Consider the following 25,829-nt stretch of genomic DNA (forward strand, 5'->3'; position numbering starts at 1 on the left):
AACAGAATGATTCTCAAGCTCAGTGTGAGAAACTTCACTAAGCAACCTTGAAGGAGCTTCAAATGGTTCAGCCTCTGCTTGCTCCTGCTTTTCCTCCTCCACTTCAGAACCTGCTGACATGCACTTTAGAGCCTACATCAAGCAATAGACTGGCCCAACTCCCTACAACTACTATGTAATAACTCAGTCAGTATTAACAGAAAAAGACCAGTTCCTAATGGTTAGTATAACCTGCTTGTGCATAGGCTACTACTAGATTAGTTCTACTACAGTTCAATTAAAACTGATCCACTAATTATATGGGAATAAAGCTGAAAAAATCTATTTGCCATTCTTCAAGATATACTGTATACAAGGTTTTGTGTAATAATGGAGTGCTACAGCCTGGATGGTTAAGCCAACTTAGACTTGTAGCAGAAACATATCCTTTACCTTCATATTATCAACTTAGAACACACTCGCAATCCATCAGGTTCAAAGTTTCAAGTATGATTTATTAAAATCACAGTAAAATTGAAATATTTACACAATGACTGTTTGGTCACCAGTCTGGATTCTTCAGAAATGAATGGCGTGTGTACAGCTATTAGTTTGTGGGGCTGTACATAGTTCAAATCATGATACTTCTATAGTAATCACATCCTGAATAAGCATTTTTCAAGTCACCTTCCTGAGAAAAGCTCTCAGTAACCTTGGCAAAACAATATAGCTCTAGTCAGAGAAAAGCTAAGGCACACACAGTGAAATAGCTCTCACGTTTTCCCATCCAGCTTTTGGTTTAGTATGAAGCCTATTGATCTTTAAGTTTGATTTGCAAATCCATTTTCATTCTATCACACGTTCCCTTCCTACATAATATGCACAACAAAAAATTTGGTTATATATCCTAAGTAAATTGTGCCATTTGTAATAACAAATGTAGCATTTTACAAAATAGTAATTCAATATGTAACCATGAAAGAGAACTGTGACAATCTAAGGTTAATTCAGGAAATGCTGCCTAAGGCTATTTTCAAGTCAAACTCTCATCACTGGCACTGTTAGATACCCACAGCACATTTAGTACTTTTAAAATCGTGCCTTAAAGAGTGAAGTTTGAGCTTGACCAAAACTTTCAGCATTTCAGTTTGTTACCACCAATTTTCTTTTAAAAGGGTTTTGGCCTTGACCAAGTTTATCCTAAATCATCAGTTATGAACATACTGCATTTCGAATTTACCCTGGGCCCTTTCAATGACCTATTGTGGTATGTAAGCTTAGAGTAGGGTGATGTACAACCATCACACTATGTTTAAAAATGGTTACCTACTGAAAGCAGGATATGCTTTTTTCCTGATGCTGGTTTAACACCGTTACCACAGCACAATTCCATATTAAGTTCTAAAAGGTTCACTAATACAGATGCTCCAGCAGCCTTCAAAATTTAAGCCTCCATCATACAATCCAGTTCGCAAAGTGGCAACAGAAAAGTACTGCTTGAAGGCCAAGCTAGATGTTGTGAAAGAGATGTGTGCACACACTGCATCTACATGAAAAGCAGCTGCACCAGGCTGCCAGTGTGAGCAGATGGCCGGAGGCAAGGGATGATTAAACTTTCCACCACTGCATTGTTGATCCTCCAAGCTGGTCTCCTTCCCATCAGTGAAAGCAGATATGGCTAGGCTTTTGTGTCTTTTATCCTGCAGTTAGGCAGGAAAAGGCTGGTAAAAGGATAAACAAATGATGCAGGCTTCCATTTTCCCTACCCTTCTGTCAGCAGCTTTTCAGTAAAAACAAAGCGGGCAGAGGTCACTCATGCATCTCCTGTGTAACATCTAGTCTGGCCCTAAACCAGATCATGTGAGGGATCCTGTCCTTGGCCACTTATTGTATCTTCTGATTGTCTTCATGAGGTTTTGTTTCTGTTCATTGCATTTGCAGCTGTATCTTACTTTATACATGTTCATCTTATCTACATGTTTAAGCAAAATACAAGAAATCATTGAAAGAATTTAAATCCTTAAGCAGGATGTTGAGCATTTGTCCATTTGAGTTGCAGTCTTTGATATCAGGAATCACAGGCAATGAAGATATCCTAATCTCTAAAATAACTCGCTCAACCATGTTGTCCTTTTGAGAAATATATGCCAATCTGCCTTTTCCCTACTATGGCTGTTGCTGGTATTGTCCTTCTGTAGCTGTGTAGAAGTCATCAAGAACACTCTGTAAATATTCAAATGTTGGTCTCTCTTCTGCACTATCTTTCCAGCATGTTTTCATGATATCATAGAGCTCCACTGGGCAGTTTTCCATACGTGGCATGCGGTATCCTCGTTGAAGAGCCATCATTACTTCAGAATTACTCATACCTGAAACAATACAAGCAAAGACTTGTATAATCTGGTTCATTTGGCTATGTCAGGGCAAAATGAATTGAATTTGGGAGGATGTCCCCCCATAAATTAATGCTTCATATATCCTGCATTATATCAAATTCATTCTTTGAACAATAAGGTTTTTATTACTAGGAAATGTTATTAAGATCCTTTATTCTATTTATACAAAGAGAATGAAAGATGCAGACTAAGTAAGGAGAGCTCACAGAATGAATAATCTCATTTAGTTTTGAATCAATCATCTAAGAGCTAGTTCCATATAACATACTACTACATTTCCAAGCAAAATAGCCGATCTTCTTGGCTGAAATAGTTCCAGATACCATGAGAAGCTTTCAGCAGACTGACATAAAATTTCCTAAATTTTAGCCAATTAGCAAGACTTTTCCTACTTGTACTTATTTGAATGTACAGCCTGCCTTCTCCCAAAAGATCAATAGAGCCAGCACTGTTGAATTGATTTCTAAATCCTTGTTCCCAAAAGAGAGAGAGAGAGAGAGAGAGAGAGAGAGAGAGAGAGAGAGAGGGAGGGAGGGAGGGAGGGAGGGAGGGAGAGGGAGAGAGAAACATGAGGAAATGTGCAAAAGCTTCTTTCTAGTTCTAGCTCAATTTTTTCCAAAGAGAATTTGCTGTTTCAGCTACAACTTAATTTATCCTCCATGCTCACCCAAGCCCTAGTTTATGGAAAAATCAAAACTGCCCCAACATGATTTTTTTTCCAGCCATATTGGTGAATGCTGTATTATGTATGCAGCTTTCTCTAGAGACCTGGTGGAGGTACAAGAGTCATTAAGCTGAAGTGCTTGTGTTAGTAACTGCTTTTGATATCTGTACTGTACTGGGGAAACAAACAAGTAAACCCTTCATCCTCTTTAGGTAAATACTCCAACCAAGCCTATTTCTTTACCTGAACATGTGTACATTAGGATAGCTAAAAGTGTAATTTCATACTAGTGAGGGAAAGACAAAGAGGTTTCAATTTTTGATGTTGACAGCATGTTTTGGCAAAATTTGGGTAGCAGCTTGTTACTTGTGTCCTTTGCCTAGAAAGTACAAATGGCTTTGCAGCAATGTTCGTTTATGATGTCATTTGTACTAGCACTGACAGGAGCTGCCTCCCAATACAGGTCAATGGAAGGGAACCAGTGGCCCTCCAGATTTTTTTGGACTCCAGTTCTTCCCAGCCAGCATAGCTAATGGTCAAACATAATACGAGGTAGTTCAGCACCTTCTGGAAGGTCACTAGTTCCTCACCTCTGGTATAAATGATCTGAGCTACATGGACCCATGATCTGCCTTGGTAAAAATCTGCTCTGTATTTTCCTACAACTCACTTATAATTTGGGAGCAGGGTGAAGGGAGAATTATGCTTTGTAAAGCCCTGAATTTATTATTAACTGTAGTGTTGTTTCCCACCACTAAAAGCTGCCTCAAGGTGACTTCTATAAAAAAGCCCTAATTAATGTAACACAGGAATCAGGGTAAACCAGAATCCAGCACCGCAATCAGATTTGCAACCATTCAGTTCGTCATTCTGTTCTGACAGCAACTCTGCCCTCACAATCTGTTTTACCAGTCTGTGCACAGCAAGGACAGCTCCAGATGCCTTTAAGGATTCTGCAGCAGCACACAGCTTGCAGAGGCTGCTCAAAAGCCCGGGTAATGAAACAAATCCAAAGGAAACAATGGCAATGTTTTGTTTTACAACATTTTTTAGCAAATAATCAGTTATAAACATACCTGCACATTAGTTTAAAGAATACAAACAGAAATCCTTTTATACCAATTCCTTCAAACATCCCTAGCAGAAAACTAAAGCATTCGTCTATATTCTCGTGAAAGGCAACCCACTTTCCTAAAGAGATTGCAGTTTCCAAAGAAGGACCTATTTGGTCAGCAATCTTATCTGTGGCCAATTTCATTTTTCACTAGAGGGCAGAACCAAAGATCACTACTCCATCCTCTGAGCTTCCTTAGCTGCAGAACACTTGTTTCTTGGTTCCAAGCCAGTTTGGATGTAGCAGAAAGCCCTTGTTCTCTTTTCTTTTTTTAGCCAAAGAGCTATTGGTTTATTTAAATCAAATAAAGGATAGGCAAGAAAATAAATTGCTCCCCAGCATCTCTTGTCCTTATTTCCCCATTAAGATTTCATACATTTCAGCCAGAGATTAAGAAATATCCATGGAATTCTCAAACTCCAGGTCACACAGCAGGGATGTATAAGAACACCAAATATTATATATTATTAGTATGCATTGGTATTGTTACTAGTTTCCCTATGCAAGGTTATATCAGGAAAAAGTAAGGGTGGGTATTATTTTATGAGGTGGTCACCTAGCAAAAAATTAAGGACACAATCCTGTGCATGTTTAGACAGAAAGAAGCTCCACAACTCCAGCCAGGCCTGCTCCCCCACTTTTTGTTTCTAATCACCTGCAGGAATCTGCTGTGGCAAATGAATGTCAAAGTGATCTAGCTGTTTAACCTTTACTCTCAGTATTCAACTATGCACATTAGCGTCCCTTCCCTCTTTAAATGTGTGTTTTTTTAAAATAAGTTTTATTTGAAATTATAATCCTAAAAAACAAAGAAAAACTAAAAACATCAATTATCAAAAACGTCAGGCCTGCTGGGTCAGCCCCCACACCCTTCTTTTTCCATTATGATAACTTAAAAACATATTCAAATCTATGCAAAGTCCCGTTTCTCTAGCCGATAATAAAAAGAGTCCCAAGTTTGATAGAAGTCAGGATCTTCCTTCTCCTTCAATGATAAGGTCAATCTATCCATTTCCGCACAGTTCAGGATCTTTTTTAGAATCAGTTTGTCAGTGGAAAACCCTTGGTCTTATAGAATGGGAGCACTGATCCTTATGCCACTGGGCCAAATCTGGCCCACCTAGGGTTTCAATTCTGTTTCCCCAGAGAATCCCACCACCTTTCCCCATATCATTTGGTCATTTTCAGTCATTTCCATTTTCCCCATTCTAGACAGTTTAACTGTCTTTTTAAAGATTTAGTTATGGGTAATAGCTGCTTTAAGCTAGAATAGGTTGGTATTTCAGCACTTTCCCATTGTGATTTTGGCTCCACCTACTCTGGATTTCAATGCTGGTGAGCTTCTCTGAAATTGAATTCAGATCTCAGGATAAGACAGGCTAGACACACTGGTGTAGGGCTCTTATGTTACATAAATAAGACTGATTTGTTTAAAGAAAAGTACTGAAGGGAATACAATATTTGCATAGAGACAGGTGTGCGTGCTTTGAGGCTAGGCTCTAGAAAACCAAGTGGCAAGGCCAAATTCCCCCTTAAGTGGTCATAAGTGGATAGGGCACCTTTTGGTATTCTACTCAAAGCCAGGACCAGCAAAAGCCATTGAGTTCTCCTCCTGACCCATCAAAGTCACTGAAGTCTTCCCCTAGATTTACTGTGGTATCCAGCTTATGATCCAGAAGGTTCTGCTACAGTCTCTGGAGCAGCTGCCTTTAAATCATAATTCCTCAAACTACAGCCCGGGGGCCGGATCCGGCCCGCCATGTCCATTTATCCAGCCTGCCACGCACATTTGGACCCGCTGCGCATGCTGCTGCCACCTCGCCCCACATGTGGAAGGCAGTGGCTTGTTCGCTCGGGGAAAAAGCTCTCCTCGCAGCACATGCCCGCACGTGCCCCGCCTCGCCTCGCCGTGCGCCCCGCCTCAGCACATGTGTCCGCTCCCTCACCGGCCTGTGTGCATGACCAGGCACCACCTTTCCAGCCCACACCCAGCACTGGCAGCTTTCAACTGGCCCCCTGGTAAAAAAGTTTGAGGACCCCTACTTTAAATATTTCAAAACTGGCAACCTGATTGCAATCATAAATGGTAGAAAAAGCAGGAGGTGGGGGAAGAAACAGGTGAGTCCCAAATTTGGCCAGATGTGAAGTCTGCAGTTTAAAGAAATCCAATCTCAAAATGGAGAGCACAGCTAACTTTTTCACCTTCCCCCATTCTCCTCTAAATAGAGAAATTAAAAAACCAGAGCAGTATCTAATACAGTGTACATACCTGGATATGGGTTTTTCCCATAAGTAATTATTTCATACAGAAGAATTCCAAAGGACCACACATCAGACTTAATAGTAAAGGAGCCATAGTTAATTGCTTCTGGTGCTGTCCATTTGATGGGGAACTTTGCACCTGAGGGAAATAATCCACACTTTCATCTTAAATCAAGAATTAATTTGTACAGCCATTTAAAGCTATTTTTAAAGTAGAAGTTGGTTGAGAAATCAGAAAGGATTAACCGGAGAGTGGTAACGTTAGCCTGTACAAAACAGCTGTTGGCCTGATGCATCTCTCCCCTCTCACAGCCCAGTCACTTTCCTTAGTCAGAGAGACATGGCCATTTAAGGCAGCAGATGTTGAAGGGACATACCAAAGAACAGAGCTGGGCATGCTGCCTCTGCCTTGTACCTCTAAGTTAGCCTGCTGCCCTCAGATGCTGTCCTCTTTCCAGTGTTGAACTGGTCAGCTTCTACATGTGAAACCTGAGAGAGACTGTCCTTCCATTTTTCTCAGGTAGCAAAATGTTTCAGGCCAGCCCTGCTCTCACATTCCACCTGTATCAAGTAGGTGCTGTTTCTTGGCAGCCAGAAGCATCCCCTTTACTCCCATATACACACCTGGATTAATAGTGGGGATTGGGCTGTACGTGTGGATATTTTGTCAGAAGCATATAAATAAATGACCATGAACAGAATTATTCTTATTATATACTGGTTAAAACAATCAAAGAAAACAAACCTTCCCTGGCTGTATATTCATTGTCTTCAATTACTCTAGCAAGTCCAAAATCAGCAATTTTGCATATCAGAGACTCGGAGACAAGAACATTAGCTGCTCTCAGATCTCGATGTATGTAGTTTTTTCTCTCTATGTATGCCATCCCTTCTGCAATCTGTAACAACAAAGAGTTTTAATTTTTGTACAGGGTTTCTTCAGCCTTCTCACATAATGCAAACAATATTTACAATAGGGAATAACTCTTTTTTATTTATCCATTTCTACTTTTTTAATTAAGCAATTTCCTACAAAAGAAAACAAGAACTATCATAAGTACCCATAACAGCCTTTTGCTTACATTGGGCATTACTGCATTGGGTTGCTACACTACATTAGGGATGGGGAATCTTCAGCCAAATATGTCCCATGCCACCAACTTTTTCTCCACCTCCTGACTTCTTCCTTAGCACAGAAAACCTCTTATCTCAGTTCAACAGTCAATCAGAGACAAGCCTTTTCCCAGCTGAGCACTGAAAAAAGGCTCCCTTTCTCAGTCCTCAGCAGTGAGAAACTTTGGTCTCTTGTCAACCCCTAAACAAAGATAAGCTTTTCTCTGCAGGGATGAGCAGCAGAACCTTGAAGGAAGTGGGTGAGTTATTGCCCCTAGTGCTTCTCATGTGTGCTTCTGAACAGAAATGTTGAGACTTGCCATATTTACTTGTGAATTATCATGCTACTCATGCTTACTTCTGTGTAGACGGAACAGTTTTGTTCAGCTTCCTTCTGTGTAGGCATTAAATCAGTAAGTAGCACATTTTGGTACCACCCACGCTTCTTGTGGGCATTCCAACATTATCTTTGGCCCCACTCTTATTCATAATATGTCTTTGAAGCCTTCACCAGATTGGAATTTGGCCCTTGGACTGAAAAGGTTCTGTACCCCTGCAGTATGCTGTGCCTTAGTGTTCACACTGAACATAAATCCATTTCCTGCTCAGAAGTTTAACCTGAGAGGTAACTGGGGCATAAAAAAATGGCGACTCTGTTATGAATCACTCCTATTTTTCCCAAAAGGAAAAAACAGGGACAAGAGGGACCACTGAGTTGGAACATGTCTAGGATAGTTGGACCTAAGTCCTGTAGGTTTCAATATAACCTAACCTAGGAATGAGGAATGTTAAACATTGATATCAATAGGCCCTAAGGGCAATTAACAGGTCACATCCAACCCAGTGGCTTTACTGGACCCTGGGTTCAAGGAAATCAGGACAGTCAGAGAAAACATGATATCCAAGACAAAATGTATAAGCTGTATAAGAAAATGTGGATCAAGAAGAAAATAAATGAAAGGAACAGAAGCAAATTACAGGGAAGAAACTGACAGGACAAGGTGGGTGAAATGAAGGGATGGACATAAGCAGCAATACAGAAACTTTTCTGAAGGACCAATATTCATTTAAGATTAAAAGTCAATGAAGGGAAATTAGTCATATCAGACTGATATTCTGTCCTCTCTTCAAAAACCTAGAGCAATGCTCATCAGAATATCTTTATTTATTCTTTATTGATTATTCTTTATTTATTATTCTTTATTCTTTATTTAAAACTTTTCTAAATATCCTCAGAATATTTTTGAAGATTAGATACAGCCATAGCAACTGCTTTCTTTCATAATAAGCACAGATTTGAATCCACTTTTCTCTCTCAAAAATAAGAATGCACTTAGGATATTCAAGTGTTAGGAACAGATGGAGGACTGAATTCCCAGAAGGATGGTTTCTTTTCATTTAAACCTTCCCTCAGTTGAATGTTGGTATTAATATCTTCTCAGGTTTATATGCAATAAAAGTTATATCGTGGCATTCAAATCTATGCCCAGTTACAGTTGTTTAAACAGAGAATAGCTATGACAGAGTTTAGTCTGTACATACAGAGTACATACAATCTTGACAGAAGCTTAAGAAAATTCCATGTATTTTCCATCCCCCCTACACACATGGCTCACATGACAAGGTATGACTTGTGAATTATTTAAACTAGGATGAGCCACAACACCCACAGGCACCACTTTGCATATCCTACTCTCCAAACATGGGTTAGATATGGAAAATGATGGCCACACATGTTCCACAAATGCTGTAGCCCCACCATCATTCTCACTGTGGGTTAAACACCCCATTGGGCTGGCTTGCCCAACACAACCACTGTTCTGTGGCACAAACTGGCCCAATGACATTCTGTATCTGCACCCTCCTCCCACTTAGACATTCTCCAGGGAGGACTGTGTCTATTGTGGATAGAGTTTGGTGATGAAGCTATATGCAGAGCTATTCCCCTTTGGTTCATGCAGTACATCTTTTAATACTATTAATTCCTTCAGATAAACAAGTTTTGAAATGGTTTCTGAAAGACAGGGCAGGGACAGAGAGGCTCTAGACAAGAAGATCTCCTCTTCTCCCCTCCCTTCCTCCAGCTTCCTCCCAAACGGATGCCTCCACAAAGTTCATGATATGGTAGCATCTTTAGCTCTACCCATATTGCTATTAACACATCTGTGCCACAGACAATCAGGGACTGTGGGAGGGCTGTGCAGTATGAAACGGTTACATGGCAATAGCGGAAGCTACTCAGTGTGGCTTCATTCAGCATTTGCCTCCCTCAGCCCCCTGGCCTCCACATCATCTGTCAGGAGACATCAACTTCTGTCACTAAACCATAAGAGACGACAGATGCTACAGGCTGTAACTGCTTTACAAACAAACCCAGAGAGGATCTTCAGTGAAGCTCCTTGGTATGTGGCCTACTCTGTGCTGACATTTTTCCTCCAAGGTGCTCTGTGCCTTATCCACTGTGTTTTTAATGCAATCAGGTGCCATGCATCAATGCATAGTGTGGGAACTGTAAAAGTAAAAGATGTTTCAAAGGGTGCATGCGTTGGATCTATCTGTAGCATTAACATTTGCCACAGCCTCTGATATAATGTTGCAATAGCAGGAGACATGGGAGGACATGAGAGTGCTGGTGCAAGTTACTTTCCAAACAAATTTCTGCTCATTGCATGCACACTTGAACAGTTTCACATGAACACAAGTTTTAAAATGAATTTTACAATCATGGTCTTCCTGTTCACAACCTTCCCACCTGAGGTCAGTTCAGGCTAAAGGAGTTTTCCTCCTAGCAACTCTGAACCTTGGAAACTTCTTTTAGAAATTGACCCTTTGCAGGTACAGAACTCCCTGCTCAAAAGGACTGTGCTTTTTTGTGCTTTTCATTGTGCTCCTCTGCATCAATCAAAGAAGATGTGTCAGCCTCATGTCCATCTTCCCAAGCCACCCGAGAGCCTCAGAATCAAAACCTGTGCAGAAAACTAGAAGAGAAGGACTTGGAGGGATAAGGCTGGGAAGGGAATGTTTCAAAACAGGTTCAACTGCTTCAATGCAAAAAGCTATAATGTTACTAGTTTAGAATCAATAGCACATAGTAGTTTGGGGAAAATGGAATTGTGAGGAAGAAATAGCATCAGCACAATTGGTATTCTTTGCCAGGGAAGCATGGATGGAAAAAACAAGGTTCAGTTTTGCTTTAGGTTAGTCAGTTTGCAGAACTACAAACATGGTTAGCAACCAAAGGCACACATTTTTCTAAGTATGCATATGATTGCACCTTACATTAAACTTAAGTACCTGCTCACAAACCAATTTCATTGTTGTAAGCACACGCATGCATGTGGGTGGAAAGACTGGCCGAAAATTGGGTTTTAGCTATTCAGAAAATTATAGAGCTCCCTATTATAAAATAAATTGTGTAAATATCTACAGACTCTTTAAAATGTCCCTCAGAAACCATGCAGTTCAGCATCTACATGAAAGAAACTGCATTCTGTCCTTGTTCCTCTTTTTGAGGGTCAGACAATGGAAAAAATATGGGTGCACTTCCTATAACACATAAAAAGGGAAATTCTGCACAGAGGCTAAATTTGCTCCCTCTGCATATCCCTTGTTAATGAACTAGCAGCTAGTATGTTAAAGGATAAGAAATAGTCTGAGAATGCATTCTCTTTAGGGAGAATAGCCCTCTTTTTGAAGGGTTACTAAATTAAAAGATAACTTTAAAAAATAATAGATTTATTTTTAAAAGATAAAAACCCTACCAAGAGATAGCCAGCAAAAGCCTTGAAATTACTCAGCAACAATTAGCAAATGGACAACAGACTGGCTAGTACACAAGTCATCTCATCACAATTTCCCCACTAAGTTCTTAATTATTTAAATTATAATAATGATATATAAATATGCACCCATACACATACATTAACAAAAATTACATATGTTAATCTAGGCTCTTTCATTCTCTTTTTGGTGATGCATAGTGGCTGCCATAGTGAGAAATTACAACATTTCCCCAAGAATCTGTTGATGTTTAAGAGCATTCTTTGTTAATAAAGACCTTTTAAAAATAATCTGCAAAACCTCTAGAATGTGTTGGTGTAGGATGCAGAATATTTATTGCTAAGGCTAACACCAGTTGAAGAATGAAAATACTTCTATAAAATTAAGCCGCTTATGGAAGAAGTTCAGAGTGCAGTCTCTCTTAAAATAGAAACTTAAGATGAAAGGACAACATGTTCCACAAATGAACGAGAGAGAGACTTTTGAGAACTAGGAAAGCATAAGACTAGCATGGTGCAGACATTAGTACCACGGGTACAATCAGGACATGGAGGATGAATTAGGATCATGCAGCCAGGCCTTATCTTCAGCAGCCGAGCTTTGGCTGTGTGCACATATTAGAACCTGAGCTAAATGGTGAGTAATTCAGGATAGAAGAAAATGCTCCTATATGCTTTATATACTTAAGCTATGGAATTCATGTAGTAATGATGGCCACCAATTTGAGCTTCAAAAGGTTTACACATTGATGCAGGATAAGACAATCAAAGGCTACTTGTTTTAATAACCATGCACTGTTCTATGCATGTAATTATTATTATCCCATTTACCGGTGGGACAGTGAACACAGAAGCAAGCAAGCAAGCTGCCTCCCAGACATCCATCACTTTTGTTTTCCACCCAATTTAACCCCCCATTAGGAATGTCCTATTCCTGAGCCCTTAGCCTGCCCTGAATTCTCCCCAATGAGAAAAAGTGTCTGGCAGTTGAAATGGCCCAACCTGAAACATGGAAATCATCCTCCACATGTTGGCATTTCAGTCAGGATGACCTGCAACTGACTTCAGACACCGAACCTGATGGGGTATTTGGGTTGCTGATACAAGTGTCCAAAAACATAGTCAGCACACCTGTTCCCTCAGTGGTTGTTCAGTGAAATTCTCTCTTTAGGTTGCTAAAATACAGGAATGTGAGACCGCTACTGAGTACACATCCTGCTTCTACATTCCTTGTAGGCCTCAATTTGCCTGTTGTGGGATCAGTATGAAGAACCAAACCAACCTTAGGCAGAGCTCTAGGGCCATCCTTTGGATCAGCTCCAGCCAATTTCACACTAGCAGAACAAAGGTATAGAGATTGCTATACTCTATCGATCTCTATGGATAAAGCTTCCATAAATATCCTGAAGCTTTATCTACAATTTAGTGTCCATTCTTATTGCTTGTGGAAATGGTGCTGCAACCTGTACTAGGCTCAGATAAATCAATCCCTTCCACCATCATGCTTGGGCCCTGATGCTTGGTACACAGGTTCCATAACTTGAAGGCTTGTTTTCTGGGGAAAAACAACTGTCTCCTACCCTGGAGACAAGGCAAACAGGTCAAGCCGAAGTTTGAAATTCAGGACAAATCATTCCATTAGTAAAGTGGGTATCCTGGGCACTGAAAAGGGACGGTGGTAGGTGATGGTGGGATTTCTAAGGTATGAACAAAAGTCTTGTGATAGTCAGCTGGTTTTTAAAAACCCTCTAGCTCATTTCCCTTCAAAACAAAGGTTGCATAGTCCTATCTTGTAACGTGAATATGGAAATAAGCACACAGCTGCACACGCTCCACTAGAGTTGAGGAACCTCCAGACCAGCTTGCAGCCTGTCAGATCTGCTCCTCTTGCCCACAGGGCTTCAAGCAAGTCTCTCGCCATCCCCACATCCTGCCCTGTGAGCACTGCTAGAGGAAGGATCCCTGCTGTTATCTCTGCTCAGTGATCAGCAGGAATCCCCCTTAGTGTGGCCTGGCACGGGGCAAAATCCCTGCTAGCTGTGCCTGCTGGCACTCTCTCCAGTGTGGAACAGTTTGGGGCAGGAAAGCTGCCCTGACTGAAGCAGCAACTTCTGCTGGTTGGTCCCTTCTCGGGGCAGCTTTGCTGTACTATCGCACAACAAGACAGGAATCTAGATCTGGATCTGAACAGTTCTTTAAAAATAAGTTTGGGGAATACTGTTTTAAATCATGACTTGGTTTGCATGATCCAGCAGTGGATTATCTCTGGGTTCTGTGAGATTCACCAAAGAATATGGATCATGTGAGAGCTGTTTAAAGCTCACACAGCACACGCATTGCTTCAGGGCTGAATATGCAAAATGCTGGCCAGCACACACAGGCATGCTCACCAATGCTCAGACAACCCAGGGAAGCTGATCATGCAAAACAGCTCATTGTGTGGGTGATGGTTCAGAAGAAATCTTTCTGTTTTGAATGCCCTTTTTGTTGTTAAAGGCTCTGTTGCTAGGACAACAATTTTAGACCATACTGAGGCCAAAGTTTACAACAAAAATTGAGGCTATTTCAAAGGATATTTGTTACAGACTACATTGATTTGTAATGTTGTGCTCTGCAGTTAAATTAGGACACATGGGGGTGGGGGGGCACACACACCAGCTCCACAGTGACTTTTGAACACATTTTTAATTGGTTTGGGGAAATGGGAATGCACATTGCTTTGAATTCCTCAGTGAAGTGACTGCAACAGATACTCTGCAAGGAATCTAAGGAACTGTGTTTCCTGCTCTGGTGTGTTTTATTAACATTAAAGCAAATGTAACATAACATGACCAAACAAATTGCTTAAGAGCTTTCTGAATTACCAAACAGCTGGTCACTATGAGGCCATCATGGACCTTCTTTCTGCAGGTCCATTATAAGAAGCAGCAGTGCATCCTCCTGTCCTGGTGTGATTCTGAAGTCTGTCTTGTGAGTTCACTCCAGTTTCTTAATCATTCCAGAGTGCTGAGCACTGGCTCAGGGGACTGACAGCACTAGAACTTATAAAGGCAATAAGTTTCACTTCTGATTAGAAATCAGCACTTCACTTCTGATTAGAAACCAGCACAGTCTTTTGGGCTGCTAGCCAGACAAATGAGCAGTTTCTGTTCCTGAAGACACTTGGTGTGACATATCCCCCTATTTCTTTCACGGCCACACCCTATCCTAGGTAATGATCATAGTAATTGCACTGGCAACAGTAAGCAGCTATTTATTTTGCTACGCACTGGGAGAACTCTCCCCTCTCTGCAGCACAAATATTTTTCACTCACTAAGGCCCTCTGCAGTTAGAATATTTATAAAGATTCCATGACATCACAGAGATGCAACCACAACTGTAATAGTCAAAGTGGCTGTCAGACAGGCAATAGCTCTGTAAATACAATTAATTGTGACTTCATAATTAAACTCAAGTTTACACAATAAAAGTACCATGTAGATGAACTATAGACAGGGTTTCAGTGGATACCTTAACATATTATACCTCACGAGGATGGGGAAAAGGTCCTTTGGAGATGCTCTAGTGAGCTTCGTCCAGAAGACTTTAAACTGAGCTGGGGGGGGGGTTCAGTCCCCCCAGTAACGTGTCTGCACTGGACAAGTGTGGGGGGGGGATCAGGGCTCTGGGAGCAGGGTTTTAGAGATACTGCAGGGACTGACAGGACTCCTACAGAGAGGGGCCAGGTACCAGGGAGGATGGGAGGAAGGAGGAGGCTGGGAACTCCAAGGAAAGGAAGTGGTGGGAAGGAGTTGAGGTGCATGTACACCAATGCTAGGAGCATGGGTAATAAGCAGGAAGAGTTTGAAGCTCTCCTGGGAATAGGAGAGTATGATCTGGTGGGAATCATAGAAACTTGGTGGGATGAAAGGCAAGACTGGAATGTGAACACAGAAGGGTATCACCTTTTTAGAAAGGACAGGAAGGGAAAGAGAGGTGAGGGGGTGGCTTTATAGGTCAGGAAAGGAATAGGATGCAGTGGGATAGAATGCAGCACAGGTGGAGATTTGGTAGAGGCAGTCTGGGTGAAACCTAGGGGTTTTGACAGGGAAAGAGACCTGACAGTGGGGGTATGTTATCACCCTCCAGGTCAACTTGAGACCCTGGATGATGCCCTGACAGACCAGATTCTAAGGATATCTCAGGAGAGAGACACAGTAATTATGGGAGATATCAATCTCCAGGATATTACTTGGGAGACTCACTCGGCGGTGACAGCCAGGTCACGTCGCTTCCTAGAAGCTATAGAGGGAGGGTTTTTCACACAGAGGGTCCGAGAGGCGACGAGTGGGGGAAACATCCTTGACTTGGTCTTGACCAATAGGGAGGAGCTGATAGATGAAGGACAGATTAGGGGAGCTCTGGATGCGAGTGATCACTCTATCCTTTGCTTTATGATCAGGGGACTGGGGACGGGCAGCAGGTTGAGCACTAGAAGCTGGGACTTCAAGAAGGCCAACTTTGGCCAACTGAAGGCCAGACTGGGGAAAGTCTCCTGGGATAGGTTATGGGAAGGTAAGCGAGTTGAGGAGGGGTGGATGGCACTCCAAAGGGAGGTTTTGGAGGCACAAGCCTTGACGATACCTCTGGTCAGTAAGGTGGGGAGGCAGAGGAGAGTGCCACCATGGATGCGAAAGGAGGTGGTTAGAGGGATTAGACGAAAGAGGAACCTCCGTAGGAAATGGGTACTGGGGGAAATAGACAAAAGGGTATACCAGGAGGAGGCGGCCCATTGCAGAAGGATTCTTCTAAGGCTGATTACGAGGCTAAGGCTGATTATGAGCTGAGACTTGCCAAGAATATCAAGAGCAACAAAAAGGGCTTCTTTCAGCATGTAAACAGGAAGAGGAAGGGGAGACAAGTGGTGGGACCACTAAATAAGGAGGAAGGAGATCCAGTGACTGATATGAGGGAACAGGCACAGATGCTAAATGACTATTTTGCCTCTGTGTTCTCCCCAAAGCAGGACGGGGGATATTGGCATAGGAGATTAGAAGAGGCCGGGGACTTAGGGGCACAGATTAGAGTCACCCCCCTTGAAGTCGAGGGGCTCCTCAGGGCACTGGACATTACAAAGGTGCCAGGCCCTGACAGGTTACACCCGAGAGTACCTAGAGAGTTGGCAGGGGTTCTCTCACGCCCGCTGGCCTCCATTTTTGAGGCCTCGTGGAGAACGGGTGAAATTCCAGAGGACTGGAGGGTGGCATCAGTGGTCCCAATTTTCAAAAAGAGTAGTAGAAAGGACATGGGGAATTATAGACCGGTTAGCCTTATGTCCATTGTAGGAAAAGCAATGGAAAGGCTCATAATACAGAGAGATCTAGTGATGCTAGATAGGGAAGGGAGGCTGACAGCCACGCAACACGGCTTCCGCAAAAACAGGTCCTGCCAGACAAACCTTGTGGAATTCTATGACAAGGTTTCGAGATGGCTAGATGGAGGGGATGCAGTGGATGTGGTATACCTGGATTTCAGCAAGGCCTTTGACAAAGTGCCCCATGATATTCAGGTGGAGAAACTGAGGAGTTTTGGGATACACCAAAGCACTGTCTGGTGGATTAGGGCATGGTTGACTGACTGAAAGCAGAAGGCAACCATTAGCAGGGAATCATCAGGATGGCGGCCAGTGACAAGCGGGGTCCCCCAGGGCTCTGTCCTGGGGCCGATCTTGTTTAATCTTTTCATTAATGACATGGAAGAAGGGGTGAACAGTCTGCTGATCAAATTCGCAGGCGACACTAAAACTGGAGCAGTGGCCACAACTGAGGAGCAGGTAGTCCAGATCCAAAAGGATCTGGACAGACTATGGAAGTGGGCAGGAGACAACAGGATGGCGTTCAATGGGGATAAGTGCAAGGTCTTGCACTTGGGGCATAGGAATAGCTGTCATGAGTACAGGTTAGGGGACAAGTGGCTGGAGAGCCGCAGTTGTGAAAGGGACCTCGGGGTGCTGGTTGACTGCAGGCTAAACATGAGTCAGCAGTGTGATGCGGTGGTCAAGAGGGCAAACACCAACCTTGGTTGCATAGCCAGAAGTGTGGCTTCTAGATCAAGAGAGGCATTACTACCACTCTACACGACTCTGGTGCACCCGCACCTGGAGTATTGTGTTCAGTTTTGGGCCCCTCATTACAGAAAGGCTATAGCCGGGTTGGAGTCAGTGCAGCGTAGGGCCACAAGGTTGGTGGCCGGTTTGCAGGGGATGCCGTATGAGGTGAGACTGAGGGAACTGGGTCTCTTCAGCCTGGAGAAGAGGAGACTCAGAGGGGATATGTTGGCAACATACAGGTATGTGAGGGGATGTCACACGGAGATGGGTAGAGACCTGTTCTCCCCTGCAGAGGAAGGCAGGACCCGCTCCAATGGAGCAAAGCTCAGGGAGCCAAGGTTCCATTTGGATGCCAGGAAGCACTTCCTGACAGTCAAGACCCCGAGGGTGTGGAATGGGCTTCCACGAGAGGTCGTTGAGGCCCCATCGGTGCGGGTGTTCAAGGATAGGCTGGACGTCCAAATGGTGGGCATGTCGTGAGTGGAGGCGGCTGGTGCCGGAGGTCAGACTAGATGGCCCAGGAGACCCGTTCTGACTCGCTCTGTTTCTATGTTTCTATGTTTCTGTATCTCTGGTCAGGTTGAGCCCAGTTACAACCTACTATGCCATGGACTGTAGTTGCTATTTACACATTTCATTCCAGACACATTGTTCTGTTCTTTCACCTATAGCTGAGCTGTCATTGTCTCCCCAAAATTGACCTTGAAGACACTAGACTGAGTCATAACTGGTAGCAGATAACATAATATAACCGACACATGCCCAAACCATGTTTAGGAAGTCAATTTAAAAAGAAACATTCAGTACCTAGGAGAAGAAAATAAAACCAGACCTCTTGCATCAAAGCCTGGTATAGTATCTTTGACTTACAGGAACCTGTGGAACTGAGATATAGCAAGGCCAAGCTATCTTGTGTATTGAAATTATGTATTGAACTTGAATGCACTTAGGTTCAGATAGATGGTGCAAAGGTGATGGCTGTACAGGAGGGTTCTAGGATTTTCCCAACCATTGTTTCACCATTGCACAAAGCCTTGAGGCAGTTAAAGTTCTCTGTGGCAACACCAGCTTTTAAAACAATAAAGTACCCAATTAGAATGTACAGCAAGAGGTAATGTTTTGGGTTTTTTTCTTGATCTATACTTGATTTACCTGAGCTGAGAAGTCAATGAGTTTGGGAAGTTGTAATTTTCCACCTTCTGTACTCTTCAGAAAATCCAGTAAGCTACCTGAGTGGATAAAGCAAGTGTAAGATTAGTTGGCAAGAAACAAAAGCAAAGCAGGTGTTCTAATCTTTGAGTGAGTAAAACAGAAATTCATTTATGCATTTTGCAAATTAGGACACGTGACCTGAGATTTTACACATTATATGCTTTTCAGCTTTCTGTTCCCCCAAACCAAGCCAGAATGATTTAAGAACTGTTCTTGTGAATGCAGCATGTTAATGTGCATTAAACAAATGATATGATCATAATACCTAACAATTACATCTAAAATGCTGCATGCATTAAAGAAAAAAAGATGGAACAGGCCAGGTTTTGCTTCTGCTACTATTACTATTTAAATGAGCACTGTCTTGTTCGAAAACTTCCCATGTATCATAAGGACCCTATTCAGCAATACAACTTTATTAATGTTCTTTTAAACCACAGAACCCTACTTCTCTGGACAGTGTACAATACATCAACACATAAAATGCAAATGATCAATAACAAAACCAAGTCAAAACCATCAGCAAAGAATAAACGCTCTACTGTATATAAAGCTAAGGTAAAACCAGCAGCAAAATAAGAGTGCTAAGTTCTAAAACTAAAAACAGTTCTTAAAATGCCTGGAAAAACAAAAAAACTTAGTCTAGTAGCAAAATTATCATAATGTAGTTGCCCTGTAAGTGTGTCTATGGAGAATGTTCCATAAATGGGGGGCAGCCACTGAAAAGTCCCTCTTCTTACCAGCTAGCCCCACCTTGCCTAATGTGGCAGGGCACATGGTGGAGGGCTTCAGACAATGGCCATAAGGCCCAGGTACATAGATATGGGAGGAAATGGTCCTTTAAGTAACCTGGTCCCAAACCATTTAAAGTATTAATGGATTAAACCAGCACTGGTTAATCAAGTCCAGAAGTGGACTTGCAGCCAGTGCTGATGGCAAGTTCTAGCATAGAATGATCACCCTGTCCAGTTCCAGTTACCAGTCTAGCCACCGTGTTCTGGACCAAGTGGAATTTCAGAGGCAGCCCCATAAATCCATACAGGCAGTTACCAGAAAGTAAATTATTGTCACTAGATAGGGTCATAGCTGGTGTTGTCAGCCTAAGCTGATAAAAGGTGGCTCAGACCCTGATGGATCTAAGAGCACCTTCTCTGAACCTGCTTCTTTAGTTTTTGTGCAACTACCTGTAAAGAACAAGCTGAACTCCACTTAACCAGACAAATGAGATGCCCACAACCAGTATCTCTGCCTTTTCTGGACTGAGATGCAATTTATTTACCCTGTCTAAACAATGGTCCAGAATTATCAGCTACCTCACTTGTATTAGACAAGAGTGAGAGCTTCAGGGTTATACGCATATTGGTGACACCTCAGTCCACATCCCTGGATAACTTGTCCCCTGTTTCAGTTCAGGTGCCACTGCCACACTAAACCATAAGTATGCTTAGGTGTGATGCCTGTTTGTAATCAGCCAGCAAGCCAGAATCAGAAAACATGGTATGCAGAGAATTGCAAATTATGGTTTGGTGCTAGTGTCTGAACAGATAAGCAATAGTTACAGCAGACAGGAAACATGAAATGCTCTAAAACAGCATTCTTCAACCTAGAATCTTCTTGAAGTTTTTTGGACTTCAAATCCTATCAGTGCAGCTGGATCAAGAATTTTGAGAGTTGCCATCCAAACCATCTGGAGTGCACCAAGCAAGGTAAAGCTACACTAAAATCATGGGTTGCTGAGGAAATACATAATGATAGCAGACAGGCATGTCTAAATTTTTTCTTGCCTGGACCTCTGGCATAATTCTTTAGGTTTCTAAACCATGTTTAGTGCAAACCATCGATTGGTATAGTCTTTGAGTGCCAACTAATTCTATTGGCACTCAAAATTTGCCCATTGGTGGTGCTTTGCATTACAGAGGCCCACACTGCATGGTGGAAAGCTAAAAAAAAACCTTCCATAATTATGTGCATTCTATCTCATAAAACAAGCATTCAAATTATAATCTATTTTAAGTTCTGGAGTTAAGTGTTCAAACAGGGTAGAATTTTACCCTTGTGCTAAGCTATATTACCTTAAGGAGCAGAAACTGTCATTTTAGACATAGGCCCCCACATGAATGGAGGTGAATACTGTTTTACTCCTAAATGAAATTTGCAATTTGGGCTGACAAGCTACAACTACTGCTCATTCAGATATGTGCATTTACCATTCAGTTAGACCTGTACACACCGATATTGAATGCATAAAAGCTGGATCAAAACTAGGAACGTCTTGCCCTAGAAACATACTTGATCTGACATACTGGCTTCCCACATGGCTATAAAAAAGAGCATAATGGCTCACGGTATTGATGGCTTGAGTGGAAGGAACTTATGTTTGAAAGAATCTAAAATTGTAAGATAACTTGGCACATTCTTCCACAATGTGAGCTTTTCAGCTATTTGTGTATACAGTGTGTTGCAGTGAATTAATGTGAAATACATTTCATTGAAGATAAGATGCGGACCTTGTGAAAGAAAAATGTAGGTCTTTTAATCCATGCAATAGCTTCCGTATTATTTTTTAAAAGTATCTGCAGTTAGCATACTGCAAATGCAATGGTACACATTCACAGATACACAAGTGGTTCTTTTCCACAGTGAATTCATCAATACTCACCTTTGGCCATGTACTCAGTTATTATATAAATAGGTTCTTCTTTAGTGACTACAGCGTATAGTCTGACCAACTTGTCATGCTGAAGTGTTTTCATGAGGTTAGCTTCCTCCAGGAATGCTTGCACAGACATTGTGCCAGGCTTCAGGGTTTTCACAGCTAATTTGGTATTGTTATTGTAGTAACCTAGAATGAAAGAGATTATTATGGGATTCAGAGAAATTACACAGATGGTCAAAAGTTTGTTAGGAGATATCTTTAATAGTTTCTCAAGAAGTCCCATTGTACGTATCCTGACATGTCACTGTTTTCCTGGACTATATGTACACGCTGGTCTGATTTGCTCCTTCCCTTTCTAAAAGGTTTTTCCTTAAAATCATATTTTATAGCATACACTTTCAAATACATTTTGGCTGGTAGAAATACAACTTTGGCTAGATCTAGACTTGATTATACTTCTGTCAGACCCACTAAATTAAGTAGTTCTTAAGTTAGTCATGTTACATTTCACATTGCTTTAGATTTTATGGGTTTATTGTCTATTTTGTATTTCAATTGTTTTGATGTCTTTTTATTGTGAGCTTTCCAGTGTATGGTGTGGGCGGCACAAAAATTCATAAATAAATAAATATTAAAAATTGAAAACACCTAGCAAACAACTATCTTGAAGCATATAGTTCTTTCTGCATACGGCAAACTGGAACAGAAATGAGTGAGGTTTCATAACGCAGGAGGGGATACTTTCCTGCAGAACAAGCCCAATTTTTGTCTTGCTGCTGGTCTCTAAGCTACAATGCCCAAAGTCCTTTTCTGATCACACTGTAGAAAAATAAATAGAATTAGGCTGTTAATCTCTTTAGTACATCAGAAGGGGAAGGGGCAAACCTATGTCTCCTGGAAGGCAACTGAGGGGTCAGAGAGTAGTTTGGATTCTCTGAGCTCAAGTTGAAGGCTGCATTCCAGTCTCAGGTAGAGAAATCAGCTCCAACCTCCTCCCTATCTCAGCTGGTGTGGAAACAATTGTGTCAGTTGCTCTCAGAGGTTAGGAACTCAACCTTGGACAAAGGGAGGTGGTGATGTTTTGGTGGGGAGGGGAGGGGACACCTGGAGAAGCCAGGATACAAGGCAGTCCTGAGGTCCCTGCAGCCTCTTTACTGATGCCTCTTAGGTAGACTGTCAGAAACATCCATCTAGCCATAGCAACTGGACAGAGGATGCGGGAGTTGAAGATTGCTCTGTTGCTCCTCTTACCCTACATAGCATACATGTAAGCCTCGAGTCTGCAGCTTACAATAATCATGTGTGCAACTCACAGGATGTCAGTGGTTCCTTCATAACAATGCTGTTTAAAAGGAAAAAAACGAATTCTTTTTGCGTTTTCTGTCACAGTTTTTTCTGCAATGTTTATTACATGTTTCCTTTGCTTTTCCTCAAGAATCTCAGAGTGGCATATGTGACTCCACTTATAAAGGGTGGTATCAGTGCAGCAAGTTAGCCAAAGAGCTAGTGATTGACTCAAAGTCATCCACCAAACTTTACAGATGTTTAGAAATGATCTGGGCCTGGGTCTCCTTGATAGTTCAACACCCTAATTACAATGCTACACTGGCACTCAGTGTAGTCATTAACAGATTTGACTGGGATCCATAACTCTGACCCTCAAATTTAAAAGAACACATACAGAAATAGATGACCAAATCTTGGTATCTTAGGGACAAAAGAAAGATAATAGGATCAACATTGTATTAATAGCATCAATCACAGTAGACATCATTCAGCTCTACAAAGATTTTTAAATAGATATTATCTAGAACTGAAGTATCCAGAAAGGGGTAGTGAACAGAGTGTTGGACTGGTACTCTGGAAATCTGGGGTGTTGTCCCCACTGAGCCATGAAGCTTGTTGGGTGATTTCGAGCCAATAATGGACTCTCACAGGAGAAAAGGGTCATTTTTAGGGTAAAGTATTATTAGGGACTTTCACTGAAAGTACAGATTAGAAAAATGTTATAGTCAAAACACATAGCAATAAGCACCTTGAAGTGGCAATTCAGTGGCAAATGGCAAAGTAATCTGCTGGTTCTTTAAAGACCTTAGGTCTCCACTGAGCAATTCCTACAGTGCCTGTTTTAGTCCCCATCCCTACCTCTTTCTGGGAAATTTACCCTCTAGCATCTGCACAGAAAAAAAATATCTTGAACTTCTTCTCCCACAGAACTTCTCTCTTGGAGTAATTTTCTCTTTTTTGGATAGAAATTCCCCAAAAGAATCATGTGTGAAAGTCTACCTGATTCTCTATTCACTGTTCATCAAAGATTCCCCATTGTCTGGACATCAGGACAATTGACCAGTTAAAGGGTTTGTGAATTCTCTTATTGTGTATGTGGGTGGATGCGTGCATGTGTCAAGACCTCAGTCATGGCATTCACATCTGAGTGCCAGCATCTGCTTTTTAACAGAGGCAAGCAATTGATCATAAAATGGAGGTTTCTTCCTCTTGGGCAGGAGAATGATGATGTAAGTCTGGTCTGGATGAGTGGACTACTCCATGCTGACCATAACATCCTGAGCCAATATACAGAATTTTGTGAAGCACTATCATCTGCATGAGATACAACTAATTTCAGGAAGTTGTGCTCCTGCATACATGAAAGCAAAAGTAGAGGGGGTGTTGCTGGTTCAAGATGTTTCCTCTTGTTTATGTCAGCCTCTTTGACATCTAAAATTGGTTTAATGTGGTTCTAGGCAAGCTAATGTATGAAAAGTTGTTTGCATAGTGGCGAACCTTTTAATTCTAACAATCTTAGAACCGAACAGCATAATTGTGTGGTTCCAGTTGCTCTTGACCTCAAGTAAGACCAACAGTCCAATTGGCCTCTAAGGACAGTTTGTTTCTGAATGACTTTAGACTGGTCTAGGAATAGAAACTTAATGAAGTGGAGGCTAACAAAGATGTATGGTGCCAGTGAGAAAATTCCATTTGGAAAAAATCTAGAAAAGTGGTTGCCAACTGTCTACTAAAATCAAACACAGGCACTTTAAACCTGCCAAATATATTGTGGCATGAACTTTCATAGGCAAGAGCCTACCCAGTTTCATCATACACATGAAGTGTTCAGGAGGGCATAAGCATTTGGGCTCTGATGGAGGCAAGAAGGGAACTGTTTGCAAAGGGGATGAACAGTGCAATGATGTCTGCTCAAGATACACATGTACAGGAATTCAGTGGGGCTTTCTCCCGTGTAAGTGGGTACAGGGCTGCTTTTGAGGAGTATAGAAATTAAACAAACAATTAGCAGCCTAAAAAAGTGGTCAGAGGGGATACCAGTTGACCTGATGAACTGAAATCTGGCACTGGGTCTCCACAAAGATATAGTTTTGAATGGGTTTATCAAAGAGCAAATGCTCCAAGGATTTCACCAGCTGATGATGCTCAAAACACATAACCACATGATAGAAGATGCATTTTCTGTTTGCTAACAAAACTGTGGTCACTGTGATAGGGTGGAGAAGGGAAAGTCCTACAGAGTACAGACAAGGCACCTGATGTTAAAGGAAAAGGATCTTGCCCCACCCTCAGGATCAACTAAATACAGCTTCCTGCAAACAAGGAACCATTCAAGGGATGCTGCAGCAATCCCTGCACCCTTTAACCCAATTCTAGCTGTCACTGCTACATGCTCAGGGAAATACTAGCACTACCTTTCTGGCCTCTCCATCCTCCCATTACTATGGTGCACTTGTTTCTGGGGGTTGAGAAATAGTCAAGACAATGGGTTGTCCATGCAAATGCATTTGAACACCTGCCTCTGATTAGTTCTAGTCCTGTTTTGCAGGGAAATGCATGCCATGTTTCAGTATTAAGACATTATAGTCTATTGATTCTCTCTCACCTTTCCATCCCACAAACTCGAACCTAAAAATAACAGTAATTTAATGCACAATAGTTAAGCTTCCTTAAACCATGGTTGGGCATGACATGTGAATGGGTTTTAAGACAGAGCCAATGGGTAAGGCAGCTCCTCTATCATATTTGATTGACAACATAAAAAAAATAAATTTAAATTATCCATAAATGACTTGCTCTGGCACATAACCCACTATGTCCAAAACCTCTTGTTATATTTTATTTAGCTGAGACCTTAGTATATACTTGTTATGGCAATACTTTTAGTATATATTGCTGTTGTGAGCTGCCCTGAGGCTTCGGTGAATGGGGAGGCATAGAAGCTTGCTAAATAAGAAATAATAATAATAATAATAATAATAATAATAAATAATAAATAATAATATAGTATCTTTATACTTTCCCAGGTGGCCTATGATGTTCACAGAATATAGAAACATAGAAACAGAGTGAGTCAGAAGGGGTCTCCCGGGCCATCTAGACTGACCCCCGGCTCTGCTCACGACATGCCCATCTTATCTTAATGCAGGAGAAGGGGAAGGAATGCATCACCTTGAGGATGCAGATGAAATATGCATACACATGCATCTATATTTCTTCATCACAGACAGGGCTGAGAAACGAAGCTCTTCAGATCAGGCTTCCTTAAACTGGTGCCA

At 41.8% G+C, this 25,829-nt stretch overlaps 1 protein-coding gene across 3 annotated transcripts in view; it reads right to left on the minus strand.

The window, feature by feature from the left end:
* Window positions 1-473: 473 nt before the first annotated feature.
* LYN (LYN proto-oncogene, Src family tyrosine kinase) overlaps window positions 474-25,829 on the minus strand; it is a 61,888-nt gene continuing 36,532 nt past the window's right edge. For all 3 annotated transcript variants that reach the window (XM_044423972.1, XM_044423969.1, XM_044423970.1), the window contains exons 9-13: window positions 21,268-21,450; window positions 18,549-18,625; window positions 7,161-7,314; window positions 6,423-6,554; window positions 474-2,348 (exon numbers count right to left, since the gene is read on the minus strand). In XM_044423972.1, coding sequence (XP_044279907.1) covers window positions 2,146-2,348; window positions 6,423-6,554; window positions 7,161-7,314; window positions 18,549-18,625; window positions 21,268-21,450 — 749 coding nt within the window. In that variant the 3' untranslated portion in view covers window positions 474-2,145. The remainder of the gene's footprint in view (window positions 2,349-6,422; window positions 6,555-7,160; window positions 7,315-18,548; window positions 18,626-21,267; window positions 21,451-25,829) is intronic.

The sequence above is a fragment of the Varanus komodoensis genome, unplaced genomic scaffold, assembly GCF_004798865.1.
Source record: "Varanus komodoensis strain SLA01 unplaced genomic scaffold, ASM479886v1 scaffold14_1, whole genome shotgun sequence".
Classification (NCBI taxonomy): Eukaryota; Metazoa; Chordata; class Lepidosauria; order Squamata; family Varanidae; genus Varanus; species Varanus komodoensis.